The sequence below is a fragment of the Anopheles moucheti genome, chromosome 3 (genome assembly GCF_943734755.1).
Source record: "Anopheles moucheti chromosome 3, idAnoMoucSN_F20_07, whole genome shotgun sequence".
In the NCBI taxonomy this organism is placed as follows: domain Eukaryota; kingdom Metazoa; phylum Arthropoda; class Insecta; order Diptera; family Culicidae; genus Anopheles; species Anopheles moucheti.
Genome location: NC_069141.1, coordinates 41,532,512 through 41,560,489, shown reverse-complemented (window position 1 = coordinate 41,560,489; position 27,978 = coordinate 41,532,512). Strand labels below are relative to the sequence as shown.

The 27,978-nt window shown below is 42.5% G+C and overlaps 1 protein-coding gene across 2 annotated transcripts; it reads left to right on the top strand.

The window, feature by feature from the left end:
- Nucleotides 1–464: 464 nt before the first annotated feature.
- On the top strand, nt 465–7,871 carry LOC128303924 (tachykinins-like). Of its 2 annotated transcripts, none has more exons than XM_053041016.1 (9): nt 465–759; nt 6,110–6,178; nt 6,295–6,524; nt 6,629–6,677; nt 6,746–6,875; nt 6,942–7,049; nt 7,136–7,197; nt 7,280–7,411; nt 7,478–7,871. In XM_053041016.1, exons 2-8 carry the CDS (start codon nt 6,119–6,121, stop codon nt 7,409–7,411), a joined length of 771 nt encoding a protein of 256 aa, XP_052896976.1. In that variant the 5' UTR covers nt 465–759; nt 6,110–6,118; the 3' UTR covers nt 7,478–7,871. The 2 variants fall into 2 exon arrangements, with proteins under 2 accessions (XP_052896976.1, XP_052896975.1); XM_053041015.1 differs by having other exon boundaries at nt 6,110–6,211.
- Nucleotides 7,872–27,978: the final 20,107 nt, after the last annotated feature.

The following is a 27,978-nucleotide window of genomic DNA, read 5'->3' as shown; positions in this document are numbered from 1 at the left end:
TCTATCGTTCAACCATCTGTTCACGCACAGTATAAACCATACTTGAATTTAACCTTTAATTGAAGTCACAAACAGCTACTAAGGTCGCTCCTAATTATTCGCGTAACTCTTCCAATGCTTGTTCCGCTACGTTCTCGCAAATCCACAAATCCCACCAAAAAATCCCATTTGAATTAAATTCTACACTCGGCCATCTCGCCAAGGTGTTCCAGCGGCCATGTCTTTGCTCCCAACAACCAACAACAAACACCACGCTTTCCGCGGTACGATCGTCTTTCTTCGGTTCAGTCGACCGATTCAACGTCCGCGAATGCTCAACGCATGCCCCATAGCGTCGGAACGGCACCGATTGCGGTCCCATTTTCCGCCCCGGCATGTCCGGTCCGCCGGCGATGACTTTTCCCGACGCTATATAAAAGGTGGCAAGTGTGATGAGGCTGAATCATTCAAACGGTTGGTGTCGTTAACGGTGAGCCGTACCGTAACATTGCATCGTGCCACGTGTTTCGGTGCTGGAAAAATCTGCCCGCTGGTAAAGCAGAATTAAAAGAACGGTCTGAAAGTGTACTGCATGCATTGCACCATACCGTGCCGTGCTCCGAAAGACATCCTATGTTAATATTTAGTGCGCCGGGAAGGATTTGAGTTCTATTTTTCCACCGCGGTACCGCCGATCCTTTCGGCCGAACCTGATCAAGCTTTCGCATCAGGAACGGTAGCCATTTATTTTTCCAACAACGAACCCAACTGAACCAACTGGTAAGTAATTACTGTATGCTTATGGACGGTGCTGTAGCGAACAACAACGAAAAATAATAAAAAAAAACAGACACCGGAAGCAACACTGGCCACGGCGTGTGCAGGATTGGAGTAGGTGTTGATGTGCCACACGAGGTTTTATTCTGATGGCAAGGCCACCCAAAGCAGTTGAATATTTAATTATGTTTGCGAGCAAAAGTGTTTAGTAATGTAAGAAACGGAAAACGGGGCCAAATTTGGGAAAAACACAAGCAAAACGAGTGTACGAAACGTGCGTAGTGTGTTGTGCAATGAAATGATGATATTATTCATCCCCTTTATGCTTGCTGATATGTGTTGGTAATTGGAAGAGTTAACTTACACGGCAGCATCATTTATTGAGGAGCCTGAGCTCGCAGGAAAATGGTCCGGTCCAGTGACGCCGGTGAAGGAATTATTTTCTATTTAACAATGTTTGTACGGCTGGTGATCTTTGCCCCTGGTGATTAACTGGTGGTTGACTCAAAAAAAGAAAAAAAGTAGTACGATCACTAAAGCCAAAATCATTTCCAAGTGGCACTAATAATTCAAAAGCTGATGATGATATTGATTTCTATCTACCCGAAGCTGGCTGGTCTGGCCAGTGTGTGAGGGAACAGTTCGAACATCATTACCCCAAAACTTTGGGAAGGATAATGTTGTAATCGTTAATTATCAAGCTCCAATATTGAAAAGCGTTAAACAATCTGGACATGAAGTAATTTTTGGAACTTTAGCCCAGATTTATGTACTAAAATGGCATCCATAATTAAATATCAGTCTTCAAAGACTTTCAAACCTTTTCGTTATCTGGCCGAAAACTTCCATTTAAACAGGATCTGATTAATTATGTCCTGCCTTATTCAAGGTCTTGATAATGGTAACCCGTAATGGTGGACGGTATTTAAAATGTATGATTTTAATCGGAAAGTATTTGCTTAATGGATGGAATCGCGTTAAGTCGTTAAACAGTTCAATGCTCGTGCATGTTTAATGGTGGCATAAAATGATTGCATTACTCAGGGATTGTTGTTTTTTTTTTCTTTTTGGGCTTTTTTCACACTTCATTTATGAAATTTACAACATTGCTCTCACGATAGTCATCATCGGATAAGCGGGAATTACAATTATAATTGAATATAACGAGTAAAAAAAAGTATCTGGCGTCCAACCCACCCCTATTGCGCTCAATAGCAGTTGGACATTAAACAAACATTGTTGTCATAAATTTGAAATTCAAATATTTTATCACCAACGCATTTATGGGTTTGTTTTTACCTGCGAGAGAGTATGTATCACTCTAGCGCGGTGCAAATTGTTCGTTCATCCTTCCATTATCCAAAGAACAACATGACGTTCCCCTTAATCCGCTTTCAGATGTCCGATCTTGGAAAAGATATTAGAAGAGAGTGTATGACTTACAGTCGAATAATTCTTTTCTGCTTCACTGTACATAACAACAAAAAGCGTAAAACATAAGACATGAAACAGGTAAAAACTATACCTGACCGCGAACCGGCGCTAGTACGTGAGCATAATCTTTATGGTGTGTTGCTGGCGGTGCCGAGTATTATTTGCATTGGCCTTCTCTCTCCCTCGCTCTCTCTCTATTTCTATTTCGTTGACCAACCACTTCCTATGAATATTCATGCACAATACGTGATACTTTCAGAAGCAACAACGGCTCGTGTATTAATATATCACTATAAATGTAACTGTTATGCGGACGTCCTTGAATTTTTTAAGCCACACTCCACTCCGCTGTAGAATGTTTCCTTCTGAAAGGCGCATCGCACCAACGCCAACCCGACACACGCTGTCAAACGCGAGAAAAGGGAAAGCGCACTGGAATTAAATTTACCACAAATTCCCCGAGAATCGTGCAATCGACCACGGCTGGGTACTCTATTTAGTTGCTCGCACTGCTTCTGCTTTTACAGTCGTATTAAATAAATCGGAAACAACTATCTGGCAGCTGGCAGTTTCTTTCACTGCACAGCTTCATCGTACGCCCGATTTTCCCCGGTTCGGCAAATTCTCCACGGCATCGGTGTAGGTCGGTCGGTGTCCACTGCCTGGGTGGTGGAAGCATCAGGCCCCGGAAATCATGTTATCCATCCACCCGCCCTACATTATGTAGCGTTGTTTTAGCCATCGCGAACCTGATGATTTAGTATCGTGCGACGAAGATGAGCAAAGTTGTTCATAAACGGGATGCAGTCTGAACATCTGCTGCCAAAGGTGTGAGAACAGGCGAAGAAAAATGACCATCTGCCCATTTGCGGTCTGCGCTGCACAATCTGACGTCAAACTTTACATTCATTCCTAAATAAATGATGTTCGCTACGTTAACTGATAAACGTTGTGCATGGGGTCTGCATTGAATTATCGTGACAAAAAAAAAAACAAATCGCGAGGAGTGGAATAACAAAATTTCTTCATTTTTGTTTCCCACCATCTTTCGACGTAACACAATTATTACTTTGCTTGCATATTCTCTCCATCTTATCTTCGCCATACACACAGGACACAGATAATGTGCCTTATAGTACAAACTATCCATTACTAGCGAAATCACTTTTGGCATATGCGTAAGTGCTTCATATGCAACATGTTAAAGTGAATTTGTTTCGTTATGAAACAGCTTCTGGCATTTGTTTTAAGCTTTTAGCGAACCCGCTGCCATGAAACATCTGGCGATATATGGCGGCAATTATTCTTCATTAGTTTTACGGTATGACAAGGGTACTCGATACAAGTGGCCATCCTAGGTCGTTTCTAATTGGAATCTATCAAACTTTATCATCGATCTTAAAGATGTGTTTTCATATTCCTCTTGAAAACATCAGCACGGCAACAAGCCTAACGCGCCCCACGTGAAGCATATTGAATTAGGCTGTTTGGTGATGTGTTAGTAGCAGGTATTGTTGAATAAAAACAGCGGCTTTTTTGATGCTCAAGCGATAAGATAATTTATGCTACAAGTAAAATATTTGAAAGTTTTGTTAGATTTATGAACAATAATTTGTGGGTTAGTTAGACCGGTAGTAAAGTACGGTTCAACAGTTTGTTGTCCATACACACCTGGATCAGTATATAATGATGCGGGGGACAATCGACGCACCTTCACTGTTAGCCAAGCCAAATTTCATCGTTCCGCGGCAATCGGCTAAACAGCAACGTATGCTAAATGAAGCTCGATTTGAAACATGTTACGGCACAAACAGTCCTCTTCTCGCGATGATAAGACATTTTAACCCGTTTTTGCACTATTTTGACTACAACATTAACTAACAGACCTTTAAAAATAGGCTACCTAGAATATAAGAAATTGTTTTAACTAATCTCCAAAATATGTCATCAATTTAGTTTTGTTTTTGTTCTCGTTAAACCTATACGATGGCTGGGTTAAATCCACGATTATTTAGCAATTACACTTTACAATGGCTTCGAAGCCTGACGCCTAGGTCTGAACCCAACTACTAGAATTTATAACACCAACAGGTAGAAAGGGACGGTCGAGGAGTGTATTTTATATCTGCACCAGTCTTCATACGACAGGAAACTCTCCAAAATCTCACATGGATCAATCAAGGAGGCTAGAAATGGCAAGTCTAGTTCCCTAGAGACTATTGTGTCAATAAGGAAGAAGAATAACGAAAATTTTGATTCAATTTGGATTATAACCGTCTGTTGGTTTCGATCAACGTTCGCAAAGGGATGTGAACATATTTTTGCGTTTTATTAGGTTATTTCTTTTAAATATATAACCTTGTTTTATATCCCTATGGCGTTAATGCTGGCATAACCACACAAGATCTATAGCGTTATAGTGGCAGCTTATGTTAACGGCGGAGGCGGCAGTGGTGACACGGTCTCTACTCTGAATTCATACACCGGCGAAATAGCATGTAGTTTTCTCTTTGGAAACAGTTATTAAAATTAGATTAGTTATTATATTAAATTATATTAGTATTTAAATAATTTTAATTAAAAAAAGCTCTAGGTAGTTCAAGAAATTAGTTTACAACTATTTAACATGGAATATACCTGTTGCTGCTTCTGATCAGATTCATATGAAACGCTTGTAGTGTGTATAAATTAAATGCAAATAATTTAAACCTGTGTTAGACTTGTGTGTGTAAACATAAGCTATACTATAGAACAGATTCGTAACGGAAAGTTCAGGGATTGTGAGAATCTCAACCTATGTTTATACTGATAGTTGAGTGCTTTTAGTAATTTTTGGCAATGCAACATTAGAAACTCTATTCTGACTTTTCGTAACATACCTATGTTTGTAGAATATAGTCCCTGTACGACCGCTGCACCGATTATGTTAGCTACTAGGCGCCCCCATCAAGTTTTTAGATTAAACGGCCAACATGGAACTGCCGAACCACTTTACACTAAATATTTTGTAAATGATTTTCCAGTGGTATGATCAATACACTACTCTTGGCGGTGCGTGTGTCGAGATTGATCCTCGAGCATGCGGGAGTGTTTGTGTACAAGATATCCCGGAGACCAGAGGGATTTTATCGCAATCAGCGATCGTAATCGGGATTAACAATGTAATGTGCAGGTGAAAAATAGTTCGTTTTCAGTTGAACAACAGCTGTTACAAAATTCTGTTGCATATACCTTAAAACCTCAAACTTTCTTATATCCAATTGAATTTATTACAAGATCAAACACAAGCCAAAGTAGTTATAAGTATCAGTATTAAAATTTTACTTAAATTCCACGAATGGTGAGATTTCAAATTTACATTGGGACAAAAAGAACCCGGTAAGGATTAAGGACAATAATGTGATGTAAGACAGATTAAGCTCATATTCGTATTGCGGGGGACCAGGGACCAATGCGCTGCCTTTGCTTTTCCTTTTTATGAATTGATATCCATCCAATCACCACTGTGAGCAAAACAAAAAGGTCGCTGTAAACATGGCGGCATGACGGGATGCCGAAATACGCTTGCACATGTGCCAAACGGCATCGGAAAAAGTAATCACGACAATCGGCACGTAATCAATTTGACAACTATAAACATATCAGTGCGCTTCGCATGCAACCGACCGGTAAAATTACACTTAGCCTCGAATCGAACGATCATACGCATATGGCACAAAAACGAAAACTAGCGAACAGGACGCGGAAAATTCGTATCAGTGGAAAATGATATGTACGTTTGGCGTTGCAAATACCGCCGCCATTCAGACGTTGGTGACGTCAGGTGAATGTGCGATATTTTTTATCTCTCCACCGATAAACCACCTCGTAGCAGGACGGTCTCATAATTAACTTGCCTCCACGCTTTACTTACTTGCAGTGCTAGAAAATGAGCCGACCTTTCGTAATGCTGGCGTGTCTCGCATGCCTCGCAAACGTGTGTGTTTCGGTAAGTCTTTCCGAAACACCGGCAGACGTGCCGGTAAGTAGATTAATCAGTGCATGTTAATTGCATTAATTGCATTTCGCCGCCTCGCCACTGTCCGTTCTCCCATCCCACGGCAGGAAAATCCCGTTGATGGTATCGCGAGCCCCGATGACGATAGGCCCAATTACATGGCATTCGACGAAAATGCATTCAACGATAACGACCTTCCGTCGCCAGCGCCCTCGCCGACCGATGATTCACGGACGGCACCGGGTGGCCACAGTACGGATGGATTAGCCCGTGGGCTGTACGGCTGGAGTGGAATGCCCCGATGGCGCATCAGCCCGGAGCTGCTGGATGGACTGAGGTGAATGTTGTCGTCATTGATTATGCAGCGATTGATGGATAAATGAATCTCTTTTTTGCATCTGCGTCCGGCTTCGACAACTACCTAATGACACCCACACACAGGGCAGCCCTCGAGGTGGAAAACGAGATGTTTGTGCCGCGCGGTGAGCAGGTATCGCTATCGCTTTGATCCTGCGACCTAAGCCATTCGCGTATAAACAAATTATTTGCAAATTTCAGATATTCCGGACGGCGCAGAACGAGGACGAAGAGAACGGACGGTCGTTCCAGCTTGGACGAAATCTTCCCAAACGAGCACCGACAGGATTTACGGGCATGCGAGGACGGCGAGTTCCTTCCGGATTTAATGGTAGCCCATCGTGAGACGTTCGTGTGACTGTAATGCAATTATGTTTCGCTTTATCTCTGTCGATAGGAATGCGGGGCAAGAAGTCACTCTCCCTGTTCAGTTGGAACAATCAAGCGTCTCGGGGTGGTCCCAATTCCTACCGAGATGGCAAACGAGCTCCTTCCGGATTTATGGGTATGTTTTCGTTCCGGAAGCTCTGTATTCTATTGTCATTTCATTTAAACCTCTATAATACGCGTACTCACTCTCTCTCCCGTTAGGAATGCGTGGAAAGAAGAACTTTGACAATTCACAGGACGACCGATGGAGTATGGAGGAACTGGTAATTGAGCAAAGCGTAAAGCAAAGTGCTGGAAATGCGTCAACAATGTCTCACAATTCTCAACCGTTATTAACCGTTTTAGAACTCTGATCGTGTGGCAAAAGAATACCCAAACTTTCTCGTACTCGATCCTGCGTTTGGGCCCTCGATGCACCTGAATGCGGCACCTCCGAAAAGAGTTCCGAACGGGTTTATGGGACTACGTGGGAAATAAGTAAGAAGTTTTCTTGCTCACAACATCATATGACTAAACCACTAACCAACGCACCATTCTCTGCAGGATCGATGCCAAATGATCACCGATAGTTACCCAGTAAGATAGTTATTCAACGATCAATGATCTCGTGATTGTCCTTTCTCCCTGCACACATGGAACGCAAATGTATCGTTAACCCTTTAATCTACCGTTAAGCATCTGCTGCTGAACATATCATCATGATCATCATTATCAGTGCGGCAAGTAAAATGTTGACACTGTGCGCGTAATGTTCCCTTCTGTACAGTACATTGGAGTGGGGTTGATAGTGTGAATTGTGCAAACTGTTTGTAAATCTTTGACAAAACTGTTAACAAAGCCCACACACACATACACACACACACACACGCATATACATACAAACACAAATTCAAACTATTACACTTACAGAATTTATATCATTTCAAAATGAATACAAACTGGCTTCTGGAAATATAACAGCACCGTTACATTAGTTTTCGATTAGTACGAACGCATTCCGAATGACATCTTTTATTGAGAGTAGCGTTTTATGTTGTTTTTTTATATTATTTGATTTAATTTAGTGTATATTTTATTTTCTGTTTCAGAGAGCAGTGCTCAAATTTAATACTACAACGTGTTATGTTCTTAGAACCCCAAGATTAAACTATTTGCATTGAAATAATGTTCATAAAATATGTTTGTAGAAGTATCAGTAGAATAATCTCTTTTTGTATTCTTACATCCTTAGTTTTATTTTCTACATTATAAAGGATATTTGAACTAAAAAATAAACTTACAGTCATTCTATTGCGATAAACTTTAATTTACTGTAACATTTTAAAAGTTTAACATTTCGCAATTGAGTTTTGAGGGGCAAAAGAATCTGAACTGAAGAGGGTTTAAGATCGAAAAGGTCAAATCGTCACCAAAAATAGACACTGGGCCTATGGAAAGCCTGTGGGCTTGTCTGCCAATTAAAATAATGATAACTACATCGTTTTTTTAAAATAATTCTATATTTTTATAGAAATATAAATAAAAAAAAGAATTTATTATTCGGTTTAACAAAAAATAAAGTCTTGTAATACTAAACGTTACTAAAATGTATAAATGTATAGTCGGATTAAACCAGCTTAATTTCCATTTTCCAACTTTTGAAATAATTGTTACATTACAATCGTAAATATCTTTTCTATCTCTCTAATAATAAAACTTATATGACGTTTTTATTTTTAAATAATATTTTTAATTATACAACAAATCACATATCACATAGTGGACGTTTTCATTTCATAGAAATATTTGATAATTAAATTCATAGTTGAAATTTTTTTTCCAAATATGTAAAATGATAGTTTCATTTGTTTCAATTTCTGAATATAACAGAGCGTTTTCTATAAAACTCTAATTCATTCGATGAATGGAAAGCCATAAGATGTAAATTAGTTGTATGGAGGCGCCCAGTAATTAACCTGGAAGTTCAACCATTGAACATTGAACAACGCAACGTTAGAAACCAGTTTTCAGGCGATTTGACATTTCTTACTTCATGTTCAATGGAAGCCCCAGAAGTTTAAGCCACCAAATTGAAGGTTGGCCTGAAGTGTTCCAAATCTGTCATTAACGTCAACTAAACCTAAAAAGTTATATGGTCTGCCATTTTGACTTTCTTTGCCCTTATTTAACAGTAGCTTTATAGTTAAGTCTTATCTTCCGCTGATTGATTCGATTTTTAATTATCGGTATCGGTCCTGTCTTGTGAAACCGGTGACGCTACCATTACACCACCAGGTCTGCATTTACAAGATAAAATTATAATACATAAAAGCATTACAAGCTATCAAAACTAACAGGCCGGACAAGCCTCCAGGCTACTTTTCTGCGTTTTCCATGATTTTCGTTCCCATAGAATATTTGATGCACACACAAGGGATATGATTGTGCAACAACCATCCGGGTATGAAGGTCCAGAACACAAGGATCCAACAATACGTGTATTTTTCCCGAGATATATCGAACCACGATAATAGTGTATCTCGGGCACTGCCTGTATGGGTTGTCTCATGAATTATGGTTAACTAAGAATATTATTAATTATTTGCGCCACCTTAAAAATACGGCATTTTGCCTTCATAATAGAAATTAAATAAAAATACTTGCGCCACGTAGTGATTAAAACCTCAAAATAAAATTTATCTCCACTATAATATTTTTCAATCTTCATTAAATTTTTCTCCTCTGCGGCAACAGCACCGAATTGGAAAATGCGAGTAAATGTTGTGGGAAATAAAATACCCGAATCAGTGACTTTGTAGGGTTCCGAAATAATAAAGGTGTGTGTCTTTGCTTAAGGTATAAATATTTGGTATAATTATTTTAAGGATTTGAACCGGTTCATCTTCTGAAAAATTCTGAAGAAGACAGGCATTTCTCGAAATACGCTGTTATTGCGGAACGCTATTACCCGGGAAAAATCCACGGATCTCGGGTTTTTCAGCGTAAGTTAAATCTGGGATTTTTTGAAAAATTACATTAGAATACAAAAGGAGGTATTTTTGACTAATGTTTACCTTTTAGCTTAGATTTTAACTCAGATGTCAAATTCACGAAAAAATCGTATCTCCGCATATTAGGGGAATCGCGTAGCTTGGCGGCTTCCTGTACTGATTAATTAGAAACAAGCAGGGTCTGCGGATACTGTGGAGTTACCCATTGTGTTGTGTGTAATGAATTGAATATCCCCCAGCTACGTGGTAAAAGTAAATCTAAGTCGTTACACAAAACATTACGCTCATAGGTTAATCTATGTGCATAATTACACATTTTCCGCGCGAAACTCGGCAAATTGCTAGCGTAGGATAAACAAAAGTAAAAATTTCAAAAAACTACAATGACTGAATGTTAACCTGAGATCAAGAAGTAAAAATTTAAGTGAACGACAAAAAAACATATGCGATAATAACTGACCTCAAACATGTTTGCACTTCTACCCCATTCAATTCTATATTTCCTTTCGAAAATCTATGTGGGTTTTCGCATACTGCCTCCAATATTATTATTATTTACCACCGGCTGCACAGCGATCGTTCTTACAGGGGCAGCTGAATTATTCGAATAGTTTTGATATGGCAATGTGTGGGCAATTTTCTCTTTAAACTGTCTGCTCCTTCCGTAATACGGAAGGCAGGTTCCGATTATGAATATTAAACATATTTTCCAAACGGTTTCCTCCTGTTTCACTGAGAACCATGGTACATCGTGTGTTGCCATGCTACCCGTTGTGATTGAGGAGTAGTACGAACCATACTTACTAGTCGGAGGAACTATTTTAATTCGATCATCATCATTTAATGCTTCTCAATTGTTCCGGAAGTGTATTATTATAAGCGTGTAAATTCATAACGCGTGTTTTTCAACAGCAAAAATATTTCAATCATTTTGACTTCATTTAAAGTTCATGTGATGTTTAGAATGTACCACATTCTTAGTGAAAAGCTTAGTGAAAAGTATTAAATAAAAAGGATGCAACAAGAAATGGTTTTCCCTCTTTAGTGATTGGAACTACCATTTAAATCGGTCTTTTAACATAATTGTGTGTTTGGTTTAAGTATGAGCAGGTAAATCTCGAGAAAAAATTCTGATAAATACACATTTTAACAATCCTCTCTAGGGTACCACGAAGAAATATTTAAAGGCTATTGGGGTGGCCCATTAATCCTCCATTTGGTTCCACATTACAGAACCGGTGCCAAACTCCAAAAGCAGATAACGTAATTTTCCCCATAGACCAAATTATGAATATTGTGTTAGTGTCGTAAACACATTCAGAGAATATACATGAAGGTTCACGAAAAATCCTAATGCTCAATGCATTAGCGGACTCGTAATGGTCGTAAGGGGTTTGAATGAACGTTAAACAGACAATTAACGTGTACAATTCAGCCACTGGTGCGGCCATGCTTCGTCGTTCGATTATATACACTAAAGGTTGTCGATCATTTCTGATTTAGTACATTCCTCCATAGTGGGATTTTACGGCTGTATGATGAATTGTTCATCCAGTACACTGTCATCTAGTCCAGTACCTCGTGGCAGTTGTGGCCACGTTATAAAAATGAGTCTAGTAATCCAAAATTTAGACGGGTACTGCGGCGCTAGGAAGAGCCATCTTTGATTCGAATGAAATGACATGATGACAATGATGACATAGATAGGAAATCCTAACTAACGCAGGGATGACGTGCAGATAAGTGAAAGCACCTTTGAATTCGTCCAAAATTTCACTTATTTTCGGTTAAAGATCAGCACCGACAACAGCATGAATATTGAGATATGCGCTAAGGTTCTGGCTGCCAACCGGTCACAGGAAACTTCTCCACTGAAATCACCTGTCATGACGAATGAAGCTGGGACTATATAGAACTTTTATAGTTCCAGTACGTACATGCGCTTCTGAGACATGTACGTTTTACGAAACTGACTCTCTTATCCACGTTCGAGAGGAAATAGTCAGAATAATTGTCTAGCCCCGTATGTGTGGAAGTAAATTAGAAGAGCCGCTACAACGACGAGCTCTATGAGCTGTACAGTGACCTCACTATCGTACAGCGGATTAGACTCGCCAGCCTCCAACACCGACAACCGGACGACACAACAAGAGTGGTATTAAATCTGAAATGAAGAATAGTAGACATGACTTATTTCCGTTTAGTTCAGCATCCTGTAGCATCCTGTAGCTGTTGCATTATTATAGCAAATGTTGGGTTTAACTGATATTGAATCCCGCCATTCGCACGCGCAGTCCTACTTCATCGCCTGTTAACTTTCCTCGGAATTCGATGTCCCCTCTCTTCTTTCTTCATTACCTCTTTATGTTCCTTCTCGTCGGATCCGTGACAGACCTCCTATCTTTATCCCTTCCCGCCATTCGGTTTTCGGTCAGAACGATCCCTGGCTAAGAGCATGCTCCAAATTCAATAACGTGCACCAACTGTTCGATTTCAACCTTCCCATTTCCCTCTTCCACACTCGGTTACGAGATACCAATGACCAATTCTCCTAATTATCCTAACCTACCCCCTCCCCTGGTATTTCGTCCCATTTCCTGTTTCCCCCTTCCCTAGTTTTAAGAATACATTGTGCAACCTCAGAGGCAGACAATTTAAGAATAAATAATAATAATAATAATAAATATTTAAAAATTGTCTCAAGCAGTAAAATAATTATGAACAATACTTTTACAAAAATAAGTCCTAGTCCTAGTCCTCAACATTACCATTAAAACATAATACAAAAGAATACAAAGCCCGTATCTTCAGCATTAAATTCTTTGAAAATATAATATTTCCAACAATTAATTCTTCACGCTTTCCATTTATTTAAATTAAGCTAAATGGCCTTTAACTAAACTTTCCCCGAACCCGTCTCAGCTAGCTTTTTTCTGTGCAGCCATCACATGCTGTGTTCCCGAGGCCGGTCGCTGTCTTGTCAGAAGCAACGCTGCCGAATGTCCTTTCCTTCCACACACGAACTCATGGACAAACCGAATGCACTCTTATTCTCTCATTCGTACCAACCAAACCGTGTGTTGGACATCATTTTATAAACAAAACGCTCGGTGGTGGGACAGAATGGAACGAGAGCGATGGAGAAGAGAACGCCGACTTTTTCACACGTTTTCCACGCCACATAGGCACCATATGGTCAGGCGTAGGATTTCCCCGGCTCATCCGGCGAAAAAGTGCAAATGAAATACACTTTCCGTTAGTAATAATCTTTCCTGCACTATTTCATGTCAACCCGTTCATGTCCGATTGTTAAAATGGGGATTGCAGTAAACAAACAACGAGCGAAAGCGCACAAAACTTTTGCAGGTCATGTGCAATTGATGGGAAAAATGGTTCATAACAAAATGATAAACATTCGCTGTTGTTTGTAGCCCGGCTGGAATGGTTTTACGCAATAGATTCGATATGGGTACATAATTAGAGCAAATGCTTTTTCAACGTTGAAGATCTCATTCTAAAGATAGACTGTTTAATGATCAACGTAAATTGTATCCATAAAGCGTATTTAGAACAACAATTACATGTCAGCCATCTGGTCCCTCACGTCCGTGTAATGTTGACAAATGTGATAAATCTGACCGATCGGGTCTTGTAACAGCTATTTTTCAAAATGATCACCTCAGTATATACACGTTATGCGTTTGAGTAAGCGAGTTCTTATAATGGTAATTAACACATCGGATCAGAGATACAATTGAACGTCTCAAACACTTCCATCCATGCCCTCAGATGCGATTAATCCTTGTGCCCAGGACTGTTCTCCATGGACGCGCTGTAGAATATTGTGGACGTTTTTCCTTCGCAGGACTGGAACTAACTGATTTTAGTAGAATCTGGTGGCTATAAAATTGAAATAGTTTGTTTGAGTTGCTTCGTTCCTGGTTGTACTTACGCTAATATTCCCCTCCAATAAGGTTCGGTTGATTTTCTCCACCCGAATGCCACGTGTCATCGGAGCTTTTAGTTTCGAGACACATCGGCTAGTTGTCGCCTACACAACCACTTCACCAGCCGACCACTTTCGACCATGTTCGGCACATAAAGCGGGAAAAAGGATACAACGAAGCGTTATGTAGCGAGTTCTGTCTGCCATCAGTACTTGTACTTCTACCGCACTGAACACGTGAACAACATTTTGTGGATTGTCCCAATGTATGTTACAAATGCGAGCCCGAGGCTATTGCATTAATCTGTACAATGCGAATTAAAGTGCCTATTGCATAAAGATGCATTTGTGGCTGAAAAAAATCGTTTTGCATGAAGTTCTTTTAATTCAATAATTATCTAAGATAAATCAAATTTAAACTCTTGTACAAACAATATGTATTTTAGCTAACGATAAAATCTTTCTATATAGGATACATGTTTTATGTGGATTACGTAAATAAATCATAATATACTTAACTAATTCGATCACCTACTCTTTCACTATTCAGGCAAAACAATGATTCAAATTAGTATGTCCTAATATTGAAGCATTTTGTAAATTATACCTTCTACCTAATATAATACAATACATACAGAAGCAAATATGACAATAGTAGATTATTTTGCGATTTTTTTTTGTGTAAACCACAGCTTTAATTTATATTGGATAAAGTTGACTTTCTGTGAATCTTAATTTCACCTGATACACACAACTTACTTTATACAACATCCAACAGCATCATGTACCGCAGTGATTGTTGTTTTTTTTTCCAAACAATATTCCGTCACTGCCATCAAACTCATTCATTCACGGTACGGCAACTGGCCATTCATCTCCACCAAATCCAAAAACCCCATTCCCACCACCACTAAACCTGTGCGCCATTTCTAGGTGAACTATTTGTTTTTACACCGATTCCGTGAGCTCCTAATTTCACGATCCTGTAGGTTTTCCGTTCCACACAGACACATGTCGGTCCTAAGGTGAGGGTCGTGCTTCAAATGCGTTTCAATTTCTGCACTTGACAGGGGCGGATATATTGCAGCTCTATCAAACATGTTTCTTGGCCCTCCACGGGCTCGTTTTGTGTTATTGTGGAACTGTGGTTTTTTTCGGATTGAAACATTTTTGTTTACGCTTTTGGTGTAATGGTGGTATTGGTATATGCTGCCTGTAACTATCATAACGTTCATATATTACTTTCTCTAAATGGATTTTTTTGTTTACATTATTAACCACGACTGCTGCATTGAAGCATCGATTGTTCATTTTGTAATACGTATTGTCATCTCGCTTATCCTCAATTATAAATTTTAAGTGCGGTTCAAATCCTATCTGCGTTCAAACGTAAGCTTAATTTCAATAAAACAACATAATGTTATCGTTGAGTCCTTCTATTCTTGTACATTAGGCCATGCAAAAACATCACGTTCACAAAATTTCTTCAACTTGTCACATGTCCTCAAAGTAACTTATGCTTTGGATCATTGAATCACATAAAACACTTTATATATTGCATTTTCTACAAAAAAATGAATTTATTTTTCTCAATCGCTATCCGACTGAGTACGAACGACCAATGCTCCAAGGAACCAAATCACTTCAAACTCAATTCACCACGCACAATTTGGACTGATGACTAAGCTTGTTCTAACCATGAAACTTGTTGGATTCTGGGATTGATTTCGCCTTTTACGAGTTCGGTTTCAATACCCTTTTCCACATTCTACCGCCCATCCTGAACGTATCAAGGACTAACTTCATTAGGATCATCATCAAGTAGCATCAAGAGGTTCATTTGAAACAGTTTTCCTTGATATCAACATCAATTATATTAGTAAAGGCCTTTTGTATGGACTGGCTGAAAAAGATAATATTTGTATTCATTCGCAACTGACTTTTAGTTTTATATTAAGTTGATTATTGTCTTAGCTGTCTTGTAATATTAGTTTTATGTTATATTCATGATTTCATATTTTTTCGTTGATTTTAATTAACTTATAATTATTACTTTCAACACCTAATACAGTACTCCAGGTCTTAGAAATGGTTCTACACGATTCTACATCTGATGATAGCAAATATATCGAACCATTCAGTTAGCAAGCCTTTTTATTATAAAGTATTCTTCAAACGAATTCACCTACCTTAAAGAAAACTTGTGTAAATTTTACTACACAATCCAGAAGCAGTCGTCGGAATCGTTTCCATGAACTCTTTTTATCTTTCTTTTTTTCGAACGACGTTGAGAACACTTACTTCTGGGCTTACTTTCGAGGAATGCTAATAAGATACTTTTGCCTAATTTTTTTGTTTCTGCCATCTTTCAACCACAGTCTGTACTATCACCAACCTTTAGCTCGCATGAAATTACTTAAACGCATCCAAGAAGCTAGCACCACCGTCAATGAGCGCTAAAAGGGTATTAAGGTGAGATTTGCATTTTGTCAAATAAAGCGAGTTTATAAATTGTTTTCGAAACTAGTTTAGAACCAGTTACTGAGGCAGTCTCTTCTCTCCGTTGCAAGGACCAGTAAAGGACCAAGACAACCTCGATGAATAAGGCAGGTGCAACGCGAACAAACAGCACGACCTTGGCTCTTCGTCAACCTGTGACCGAGTTTGGCGAGTCACGTTTTAGCAAACTCGAAAGCAAGGCATTTGCATAAAATTAAAGGATCTCATCAGTGTAATGAAGACACATGGAATGATATTATATGCATTTTAAACACTTCCTTATGCATCCTAGCGTGTTCCCACTTCCGTTTCGATAAGTCTCGTTTTCAAATATTAAAATTTGTTGATGACCTTATTTTACCAACTAAAGAAAATATTAGCTGTCTAAATCGAAGACTTAATTGATTTAAAGTAAATTATCTGTCATTTAAAGCATTTACTCGTAGTGGAGGTTTTAAACATACATACATACTGATTGAAATAATGAAACAAAGTAAAATACGAAACATGCTTGAAAAATGTCGGTAATCCCTTGCTATTCCTGTGGAGTTCGAAATTTTATTATATAGCACAAGTGGACTCATCTGGATTAAACTTCCGTAGCAAACACTAATTAGCCAATTACTGAGCAACAAATAATTCTCAATTGCTCCAATCCAATCGCTCGCTTTAACCGAGAACGAAAGCTCGATTTGAATGGCGGACACGATATCTACTTTTAACTCAATTATTTTCATACCTTTATAGACCATTTCGGATGAAAATTCTATTTCTAAAACGATGTATATTTTAATATCTTGGAAATTACATATCAAAAGCACATTCTTATTCGCAGGCAACGTAATAGGAAGAAATACATTTCTATTCGCATAAAGCCCGAACATTTGGCCGAGTAAACCCGGGATAAGCGACCTTTGGAGAAGGAAATGTCTTCAAACGAATGTGAATTGTATTTTAGGTTAAGTTACCTTTAGTTATAAACAATACGGCCTGACCGTTCTTCTTGAATAACAGTAAAACAATGAGAGAAGTCCAAGTCAGTACGAAAAGTAGTCATTTCATTAACCAGCAACAAACACAAAATGCCAACACCATCAAAGAGTGAAAAATTCGAACACACAAAACCACGTGATCAAACATTGTCTTTGTTTTCCCTCGTCCTACGAAAGGAGCATTGATTGATTGTGGGATATTGTTTGTTCTGTGTTTACGCTAACTCTGCCACGGTGCGTTTCGGTGCATCGCGCTATGTCCATTATTGTGTCCTTGCAAAACCGGGCCCAACATTGCCACCAACATGCGGAAACTGCGAACCACCCAACCAGACACCGCCACAGTAGACACGAAAGGCTCGTTTTGCGATGCAGTGGCCAGTTGTCGTTATTTCGAGAAGCACCGTGGCACCGAAAACGTCAAATCCTGTTTCTCGCACCATCCATTTTCAACGGCACGATAGCACGTTGCCTTGTCCGGTTCGAAACAGTTGTTCCAGTTGTGGGTGGACGTAAAGGTACCTTGAAACGCGAGGACGATAAACAATCGATTCGCTATTGCGTTTCGAAGGAAAGATCAGGAAAACACAACAAACCTATCGAAAGCGGGGAGCGATAAATAACAAATTCATTAAGAGATAAAGTACATTAATTTGTATTCTAGCTGGGAGGTTAGCCTCTACAGATCGGTTACTTACTGTACAGTGTTGAAAAAACGGTCGCATTTTAGATATTCGCTTGGTTTTCAGAAAGTAAATACATAATTTGATAAACTGATTAATTCCAAAGAACTGAGATGCTCCCAAGCTCTGTTTCCAGTATTATAATCTTTATTTAACAATCAAATTTTACGTGTTCCCTATGAAAACGAAAATTTAAATGTAAATAATAAAGAAAAAAATGAAAAAAAGTTTGAAAGTATTTCTCTTCAATAGTTAAACAAAAGTACGTTTTCTCGATCACTTTACGATTGTGAATGCTAGGTTGAAAAAATGCTACTATTAACCTACTATGCATAAACGTTAATGTGCGGCCATAAATGGACAGTCTGTTGCATTTGTCACACTTTCATTGGTGCTATGCTTTTGCTTATCCACAATCTTCTTTCCGGTTCCATTCATTCCAACACCGATACCGTACCCGAACGCCACGAGTATTTCCGTCGTATCTTGACACTCTCATAAACTCAATTGAGAACATGGCTGGTCGTAACTGAGCAGTTCCGTAGTCCGAGACATGCTAAAGCCGAGCTCAACCTTCTCACCTAGCCAATTTGTTTTCCCGAGCTCTTTCCAATCCTCGCTATGTGGCTTCTGGAATAGTAGTGCAAGGTGGTAGAAAATAATCGGAACGGGATGGTTTTTCCGCTATTTTCATAAAGAAGCCATGTGACTTGATAGGATTAAATTGACCAACTGAACTCGGAAACCATCACCTCGGTTCATCTCGATCGATTTAAATCCCCGGAACGTTTCAATCATCCGAAGGACATAACAAATTTTTGCTCTGATCGACAACCGCTATGACCAACAGAAAAATTATTTGCAGAAATGCTAAGGCAAGTGGCATGGAGATGCATGCTGACTTTATGGTAACATTGATTAGTTTGGCTTTATGTATCATTTGTCAGTTCAATATAGTCTCGTAATTTAAAACATTGTTCAAATTTTTCAATCACTCTTCTTACATACCATTTAGTGCAATTTATAGTTATTTTATTTGATCTTCAACACATTAAATAAACGTTAGATAATGTCAACTTTTTCATAGCTCCATAGCTTTGTTACATATTTTTTAATGATTACTTAGCTCTTTCAGTGAACCTTAGTCGTGTTCAAGCCTTCGATTAATCAAATCTCGATACGTTACCTAGTGTAAAGGAGCGTCCAGACTGTAAGCGTAACATACGCTCGAATGGTTTCCGAGCAGAAAATCGGTGTTTCTGGCAACCAAATTGACATTAAATTGCGTTTTAGGATGATTTGGCAACACTGAACGGACCGTAACAAGTGTGGACGCAAAATCCCCCGCGTAGCGTAACAAGAATCTATTTTATTGCTGAAATACATTATTTTCGCACAAAGACCATGGGAAAAAGTTTAATACAGTGCTTAGATCAACTGCCAATTTTTAAAATTTGTTTCCGGTGCAAAACAACTCGAATTTGCTAAATTCGAGCATATGTTACGGTACGGATTCGACATTTCGCTATTCTGGTTTTGTTACGCGTAACAAGTATAACATAACAAAATTTTGTTACGTATAACTGTTATGGTCTACAGTCTGGACGCTCCTTAACATTTTTACGAACGGAGAAACGAACTCTTCATTTAGTACAGCGTACGTTTAGTACGTTTAGTATCCCCGACATATTTCTTTTTTGCTACTACGAACCTTTGCTAAACTGCCACACTGACGGAGAGTGTAATTGATTTCAATGATGGCGAATGAGTTTTTGCTCCGGTACTATGGTGGTAGTAAACTTTGCTGGTGCTATGATTTATGTCCCCACGCAGCGCTGAACTTTTGCTGCATGTCGGAAAATGATCAGATCTTTCAATTTGAGAAGCGAATGCATTCGAAAACTTTGTGCGAAAAATCACTTTACACTATGAAAAGGAGAGTTTGAAAGAGTTCTAGACCATTTTTTTTACTCCATGCCATGGTTTCTCGAAGATGGATTGTCAAACTCTGGTTAAAAGAGACTCACATCATGCTTTCAATGCATAATGATTTTATTTTTGGTAACTGATACTCCTACTAACATTTCAACTTATAGCACATTTTGAATTCATGTTTTATTGCGTTGGTAATTCATTTAGCTTACAACAATTTAAAGTTGTATTCACAAAGATGTGGCTTTACACAATTTCAAACGCAATCTTTCCAGATAAACAAGTTTTTTTCATTTGCCTGATGCTCGCTAGTTGTACATAGACGAGCACGGTAGCATTCCGAAAATGAAAGGCTAGAGCACGTCTAACAACTAGCGATGATTCGAATTAGCTACCGTTCCAAACCCCACCATTACGTCCTCCAAGGTGGTGCAAACATATGTGCCAGTTTGCAGTTTTCAAGTAGTGTAATAGAAATAATACATCCATACTTTTATCTTAACGTTCTTTCGTCTGCATAGAATCCACGGAGACAGCGGCGGATCAAACGGTAGGCGGAGTAGGCGGTCGCCTAGGGCCTCGCCGTGTTGGGGGCCCCAAACAACTTGTGCCGATTATGCGATTTTTGGAAATTTAGCAGCAGAGTTAATTTATAGCATAAAATCTAATTAAAAAGGTAGAAAATTGGTTATCCTTGGTTAGATAATTTGTTTTTATTTGATTAGCTATATCGGCCCGGTTACACGGCTACGCAAGAGAAGTATGCAGTGTATTCAAACTCCTTCTTCTTTATCGGCACGACATCTTCAGGATGTTTATGCCTACCATTTCTATTTTTTTTACTTTATTTATCCGTAGGATAGTCAGTGCTGCGTACGGAGGTTTGATGGTCCACATGACATTTTTCCGTGGTCCTGTCTTGTGCAGACCGACTGCGCTACCAATACACCATCTGACCGCCCCGTGAACCCTTATATGCCCTTTTGCTTCAACCTTTTCATGTATTCTATTTCTTGAACGGGATTTTTTCATCTGTTCGTAAATGATCCTACCGTTAGATGCTAGAATAGAAACCATGCTTATTTTCACTTGCGTAATATTCGCCAGCTATTGCCATTGCGATACTCGTGGTGTAGTGTTGTTTTCTTTCCCCGATTAAACCGTGAAAATGTCCAGCCTACGTGTTTCGAAACAGTATTGTGGTGGAGTATTGTGTTTAGTATTTCGATTGTCACAATTTCTGAAAGTTTGCAAGCCGGTAATGATGTTATAACCGACACAATCTGTCAGTGTACTACGAAATAGCTAGCATTGTCATAAATTAAAATAAAATCATATTACAATCATTAGAACTCTCTTTTCCGTTTGATATTTCATACCTCATGGTTCTTGCAATACCATTTCTGTCTTTCTTGATTATTACTTATTCGAAGCTGGATTGTAAGTTCAGCTTATGTCCACCCATCCCAAACTGTCCAAACACTTCATCATATCCTCGTGTAGAATACTGTTCAAACTACATTGTTGTAATCTCGGTAACATTTGCATCGTTGTTAGACTGAAATTGTTTTAAAATTTCCAATTCTAAATCCATACGGTTGAAGATCATCACTGCGAAATCGTTGATCTAAATTAAAAAAAGAACACGAAAAAAGATACTTGAAGAAATCGATTCATTGATATAAAAACGATGTGTTCAGTGAAGAACCTATCATATAGTCTTGCTAAAACATTGTCGTGCGTGCTGAAAGCGGTCTCGTTTTTTTGCATTGAAAACTCAGTTTGTTTGAGAAAAATTAGTGAGTGCTTTGTGGTGTTGTATCCCTATAATTGGCTACTGACTATCAAATTGTGCCTGAAGAGCACGTAGTGTGTTTCATACTGATGTAAATGTGACGAAATGATCGCAAGTGTCTTCACGATGACCGACGAGATCGGCCCAGAAATTCTTGGATTTTTTGACGCACGGACAACCGACCTAAAATTGGAGCAACAAACTTAATACGCGAAAATCACGCGAACGATCGAAATTCACATTAATATGTGCCACTAGAGTTGACAAAATGCTGACAAATTTGCCCAATGACAGAATCAGCTGGGCAACTGTGAAAACCACTATGCCGTAGCCGCGCACACAATTGTTTTCAGATTTCCGATACCAGGAGAGCTTGGTTTCCCAGAGGTGACATCTGCAGCTTGGGACAAATTTGCCCATCACAATTGCTATTGCATACTATTAAACACGTGAGAACGATCGCTTATAAGGAAGATCAATAAAACGGAAAGCATCCTTCATCTCGCTCAAACTTTCCGTCGGCTGGTACGAAATTCCATACAAAACCAGCTGTTTTCCGATTCCCGATACCAGGAAAGCATCCACGGAAGAGGTAGCACCTTGAACAGCAATTTGGTCGAAAACCGCCGAAAGGTATGCAATATTTAAACACTAACTTTCCCGTGGGTCGAGTAAAATTTTGCAGCAATTTTGCTCAAAAACCGCCGAAAGGTATGCAATGTTTAAACACTAACTTTCCCGTTGGTCGTGAAAAAATTCTTCGAAAACTACCAGTTTCCGAATGTATAGTACCAGGAGAGCATCCACGGAAGAGGTAGCTCCTGGTACTGCGCCGAAAGTTATGCAATCAACTTGCAATGCAATGCGCCGTAAGGTATGCAATGTTTATACACTAACTTTGCAACCAACTTGCAATGCAATACGCCGTAAGGTATGCAATGTTTAAACACTAACTTTTCATACAAACCAGCTGTTTTCAGATTTCCGATACCAGGAGAGCATGTTGTTCAAGAGGTAACATCTTCCCTCCCCCTCCCCCTCTTCATCAACCAAGATGGCGGCCAAGATGGCGGCCAAGATGGCGGACAAGATGGCGGACAAAATGGCGGCCAAGATGGCGCGCAAGATGGCGGCCAAGATGGCGGACACAAGATGGCGGCCAAGATGGCGGATAAGATGGCTAAAAGATGGCGGACAATATGGCGGACAATATGGCGGACAAGATGGCGGACAAGATGGCGAACAAGATGGGGGACAAGATGGCGGACAAGATGGCGGACCAAGATGACGGACAAGATGGCGGCCAAGATGGCGGACAAGATGGCGGACAAGATGGATGCCAAGATGGCGGACAAGATGGCGGACTAGAAGGCGAACAAGATGGCGGACAAGAAGGCGAACAAGATGGCGGACAATATAGCGGACAAGATGGCGGACAAGATGGCGGACAAGATGGCGGACAAGATGGCGGTTTAGATGGCGGACAAGATGGCGGACAAGATGGCTGACAATATGGCGGCCAAGATGGCGGATAAGATGGCGGACAAGATGGCGGACAATATGGCGGACAATATGGCGGACACAAGATGGCGGCCAAGATGGCGGACAAGATGGCGGCCAAGATGGCGCGCAAGATGGCGGCCAAGATGGTGGCCAAGATGGCGGACACAAGATGGCGGCCAAGATGGCGGCAAAGATGGCGGACACAAGATGGCGGACAAGATGGCGGACAAGATGGCGGACAAGATGGCGGACAAGATGGCGGCCAAGATGGCGGACACAAGATGGCGGCCAAGATGGCGGACACAAGATGGCGGCCAAGATGGCGGCCAAGATGGCGGACACAAGATGGCGGACAAGATGGAGGAAAATATGGCGGCCAAGATGGCGGACAAGATGACTGACAATATGGCGGACAAGATGGCGGCCAAGATGGCGGACACAAGATGGCGGACCAAGATGGCGGACAAGATGGCGGACAAGATGGCGGACAAGATGGTGGACAAGATGGCGGACCAAGATGGCGGACAAGATGGCGGACAAGATGGCAGACAAGATGGCGGACAAGATGGCGGACAAGATGGCGGACCAAGATGGCGGACACAAGATGACGGACAAGATGGCGGACAAGATGGTGGACAAGATGGCGGAAAACATGGCGGACAAGATGGCGAACAAGATGGCGGACAAGATGGCGGACAATATGGCGGACAAGATGGCGGACAAGATGGCGGACAAGATGGCGCACAAGATGGGGGACAAGATGGCGGACAAGATGGCGGACCAAGATGGCGGACAAGATGGCGGACAAGATGGCGGCCAAGATGGCGGACAATATGGCGGACAAGATGGATGCCAAGATGGCGGACAAGATGGCGGACCAGAAGGCGAACAAGATGGCGGACAAGAAGGCGAACAAGATGGCGGACAATATAGCGGACAAGATGGCGGACAAGATGGCGGACAAGATGGCGGTTTAGATGGCGGACAAGATGGCGGACAAGATGGCGGACAAGATGGCGGCCAAAATGGCGGACAATGTGGCGGACAAGATGGATGCCAAGATGGCGGACAAGATGGCGGACAAGAAGGCGAACAAGATGGCGGACAATATAGCGGACAAGATGGCGGACAAGATGGCGGACAAGATGGCGGTTTAGATGGCGGACAAGATGGCGGACAAGATGGCGGACAAGATGGCGGCCAAAATGGCGGACAATGTGGCGGACAAGATGGATGCCAAGATGGCGGACAAGATGGCGGCAAGATGGGGGTCAACATGGCGGACAATATGGCGGCCAAGATGGCGGACACAAGATGGCGGACACAAGATGGCGGACAAGATGGCGGACAAGATGGCGGACAAGATGGCAGACAAGATGGCGGACAAGATGGCGGACAAGATGACGGACAAGATGGCAGACAAGATGGCGGACCAAGATGGCGGACAAGATGGCGGACACAAGATGGCGGACAAGATGGCGGACAAGATGGCGGACAAGATGGCGGACACAAGATGGCGGCCAAGATGGCGGCAAGATGGGGGTCAACATGGCGGACAATATGGCGGCCAAGATGGCGGACACAAGATGGCGGACAAGATGGCGGACAAGATGGCGGACCAAGATGGCGGACAAGATGGCGGACAAGATGGCGGACAAGATGGTGGACAAGATGGCGGACCAAGATGGCGGACACAAGATGACGGACCAAGATGGCGGACAAGATGGCGCACGAGATGGCGGACAATATGGCGGACAAGATGGCGGACAATATGGCGGCCAAGATGGCGGACAAGATGGCGGACAAGATGGCGGACAAGATGGCGGACAAAATGGCGGCCAAGATGGCGCGCAAGATGGCGGCCAAGATGGCGCACACAAGATGGCGGCTAAGATGGCGGACAAGATGGCTGACAAGATGGATGCCAAGATGGCGGACAAGATGGCGGACAAGATGGCGGACAAGATGGCGGACAAGATGGCGGACAATATGGCGGACAAGATGGCGGACACAAGATGGCGGCCAAGATGGCGGCCAAGATGGCGGACAAGATGGCGGCCAAGATGGCGCGCAAGATGGCGGACAAGATGGCGGACAAGATGGCGGCCAAGATGGCGGACAAGATGGCGGACAAGATGGCGGACAAGATGGCGGACAAAATGGCGGCCAAGATGGCGCGCAAGATGGCGGCCAAGATGGCGCACACAAGATGGCGGCTAAGATGGCGGACAAGATGGCTGACAAGATGGATGCCAAGATGGCGGACAAGATGGCGGACAAGATGGCGGACAAGATGGCGGACAAGATGGCGGACAAAATGGCGGCCAAGTTGGCGCGCAAGATGGCGGCCAAGATGGCGCACACAAGATGGCGGCTAAGATGGCGGACAAGATGGCTGACAAGATGGATGCCAAGATGGCGGACAAGATGGCGGACAAGATGGCGGACAATATGGCGGACAAGATGGCGGACACAAGATGGCGGCCAAGATGGCGGCCAAGATGGCGGACAAGATGGCGGCCAAGATGGCGCGCAAGATGGCGCGCAAGATGGCGGACACAAGATGGCGGCCAAGATGGCGGCAAAGATGGCGGACACAAGATGGCGGACAAGATGGGGTACAAGATGGCGGACAAGATGGCGGACCAAGATGCCGGACAAGATGGCGGAAAAGATGGCGGACAAGATGGCGGATAAGGTGGCGGACAAGATGGCGGACCAGATGGCGGACAAGATGGCGGCCAAGATGGCGGACAAGATGGCGGACAAGATGGCGGAAAATATGGTGGACCAATATGGTGGACCCAGATGGCGGACAAGATGACGGACAAGATGGCGAACAAGATGGTGGACAAGATGGCGGATAAGGTGGCGGACAAGATGGCGGACAAGACGGCGGACAAGATGGCGGACCATGGTGGTGGACACAAGATGGCGGACAAGATCGCGGACGATATGGCGGACAAGATGGCGGACAAGATGGTGGACAAGATGGCGGACAAGATGGCGGCCAAGATAGCGGACAAGATGGCGGACAAGATGGCGGCCAAGATGGTGGACAAGATGGCGGACAAGATGGCGGACACAAGATGGCGGCCAAGATGGCGGCAAGATGGGGGTCAACATGGCGGACAATATGGCGGCCAAGATGGCGGACACAAGATGGCGGACAAGATGGCGGACAAGATGGCGGACCAAGATGGCGGACAAGATGGCGGACAAGATGGCGGACAAGATGGTGGACAAGATGGCGGACCAAGATGGCGGACACAAGATGACGGACAAGATGGCGGACAAGATGGCGCACGAGATGGCGGACAATATGGCGGACAAGATGGCGGACACAAGATGGCGGCCAAGATGGCGGACAAGATGGCGAACAAGATGGTGGACAAGATGGCGGATAAGGTGGCGGACAAGATGGCGGACAAGACGGCGGACAAGATGGCGGACCATGGTGGTGGACACAAGATGGCGGACAAGATGGCGGACAATATGGCGGACAAGATGGCGGACACAAGATGGCGGCCAAGATGGCGGCCAAGATGGCGGACAAGATGGCGGACAAGATGGCGGACAAGATGGCGGCCAAGATGGTGGACAAGATGGCGGACAAGATGGCGGACACAAGATGGCGGCCAAGATGGCGGCAAGATGGGGGTCAACATGGCGGACAATATGGCGGCCAAGATGGCGGACACAAGATGGCGGACAAGATGGCGGACAAGATGGCGGACCAAGATGGCGGACAAGATGGCGGACAAGATGGCGGACAAGATGGTGGACAAGATGGCGGACCAAGATGGCGGACACAAGATGACGGACAAGATGGCGGACAAGATGGCGCACGAGATGGCGGACAATATGGCGGACAAGATGGCGGACAATATGGCGGCCAAGATGGCGGACAAGATGGCGGACAAGATGGCGGACAAGATGGCGGACAAGATGGCGGACAAGATGGCGGACAAAATGGCGGCCAAGATGGCGCGCAAGATGGCGGCCAAGATGGCGCACACAAGATGGCGGCTAAGATGGCGGACAAGATGGCTGACAAGATGGATGCCAAGATGGCGGACAAGATGGCGGACAAGATGGCGGACAATATGGCGGACAAGATGGCGGACACAAGATGGCGGCCAAGATGGCGGCCAAGATGGCGGACAAGATGGCGGCCAAGATGGCGCGCAAGATGGCGCGCAAGATGGCGGCCAAGATGGCGGACACAAGATGGCGGCCAAGATGGCGGCAAAGATGGCGGACACAAGATGGCGGACAAGATGGGGTACAAGATGGCGGACAAGATGGCGGAAAAGATGGCGGACAAGATGGCGGATAAGGTGGCGGACAAGATGGCGGACCAGATGGCGGACAAGATGGCGGCCAAGATGGCGGACAAGATGGCGGACAAGATGGCGGAAAATATGGTGGACCAATATGGTGGACCCAGATGGCGGACAAGATGACGGACAAGATGGCGAACAAGATGGTGGACAAGATGGCGGATAAGGTGGCGGACAAGATGGCGGACAAGACGGCGGACAAGATGGCGGACCATGGTGGTGGACACAAGATGGCGGACAAGATCGCGGACGATATGGCGGACAAGATGGCGGACAAGATGGTGGACAAGATGGCGGACAAGATGGCGGACAAGATGGCGGAAAAGATGGCGGACAAGATGGCGGATAAGGTGGCGGACAA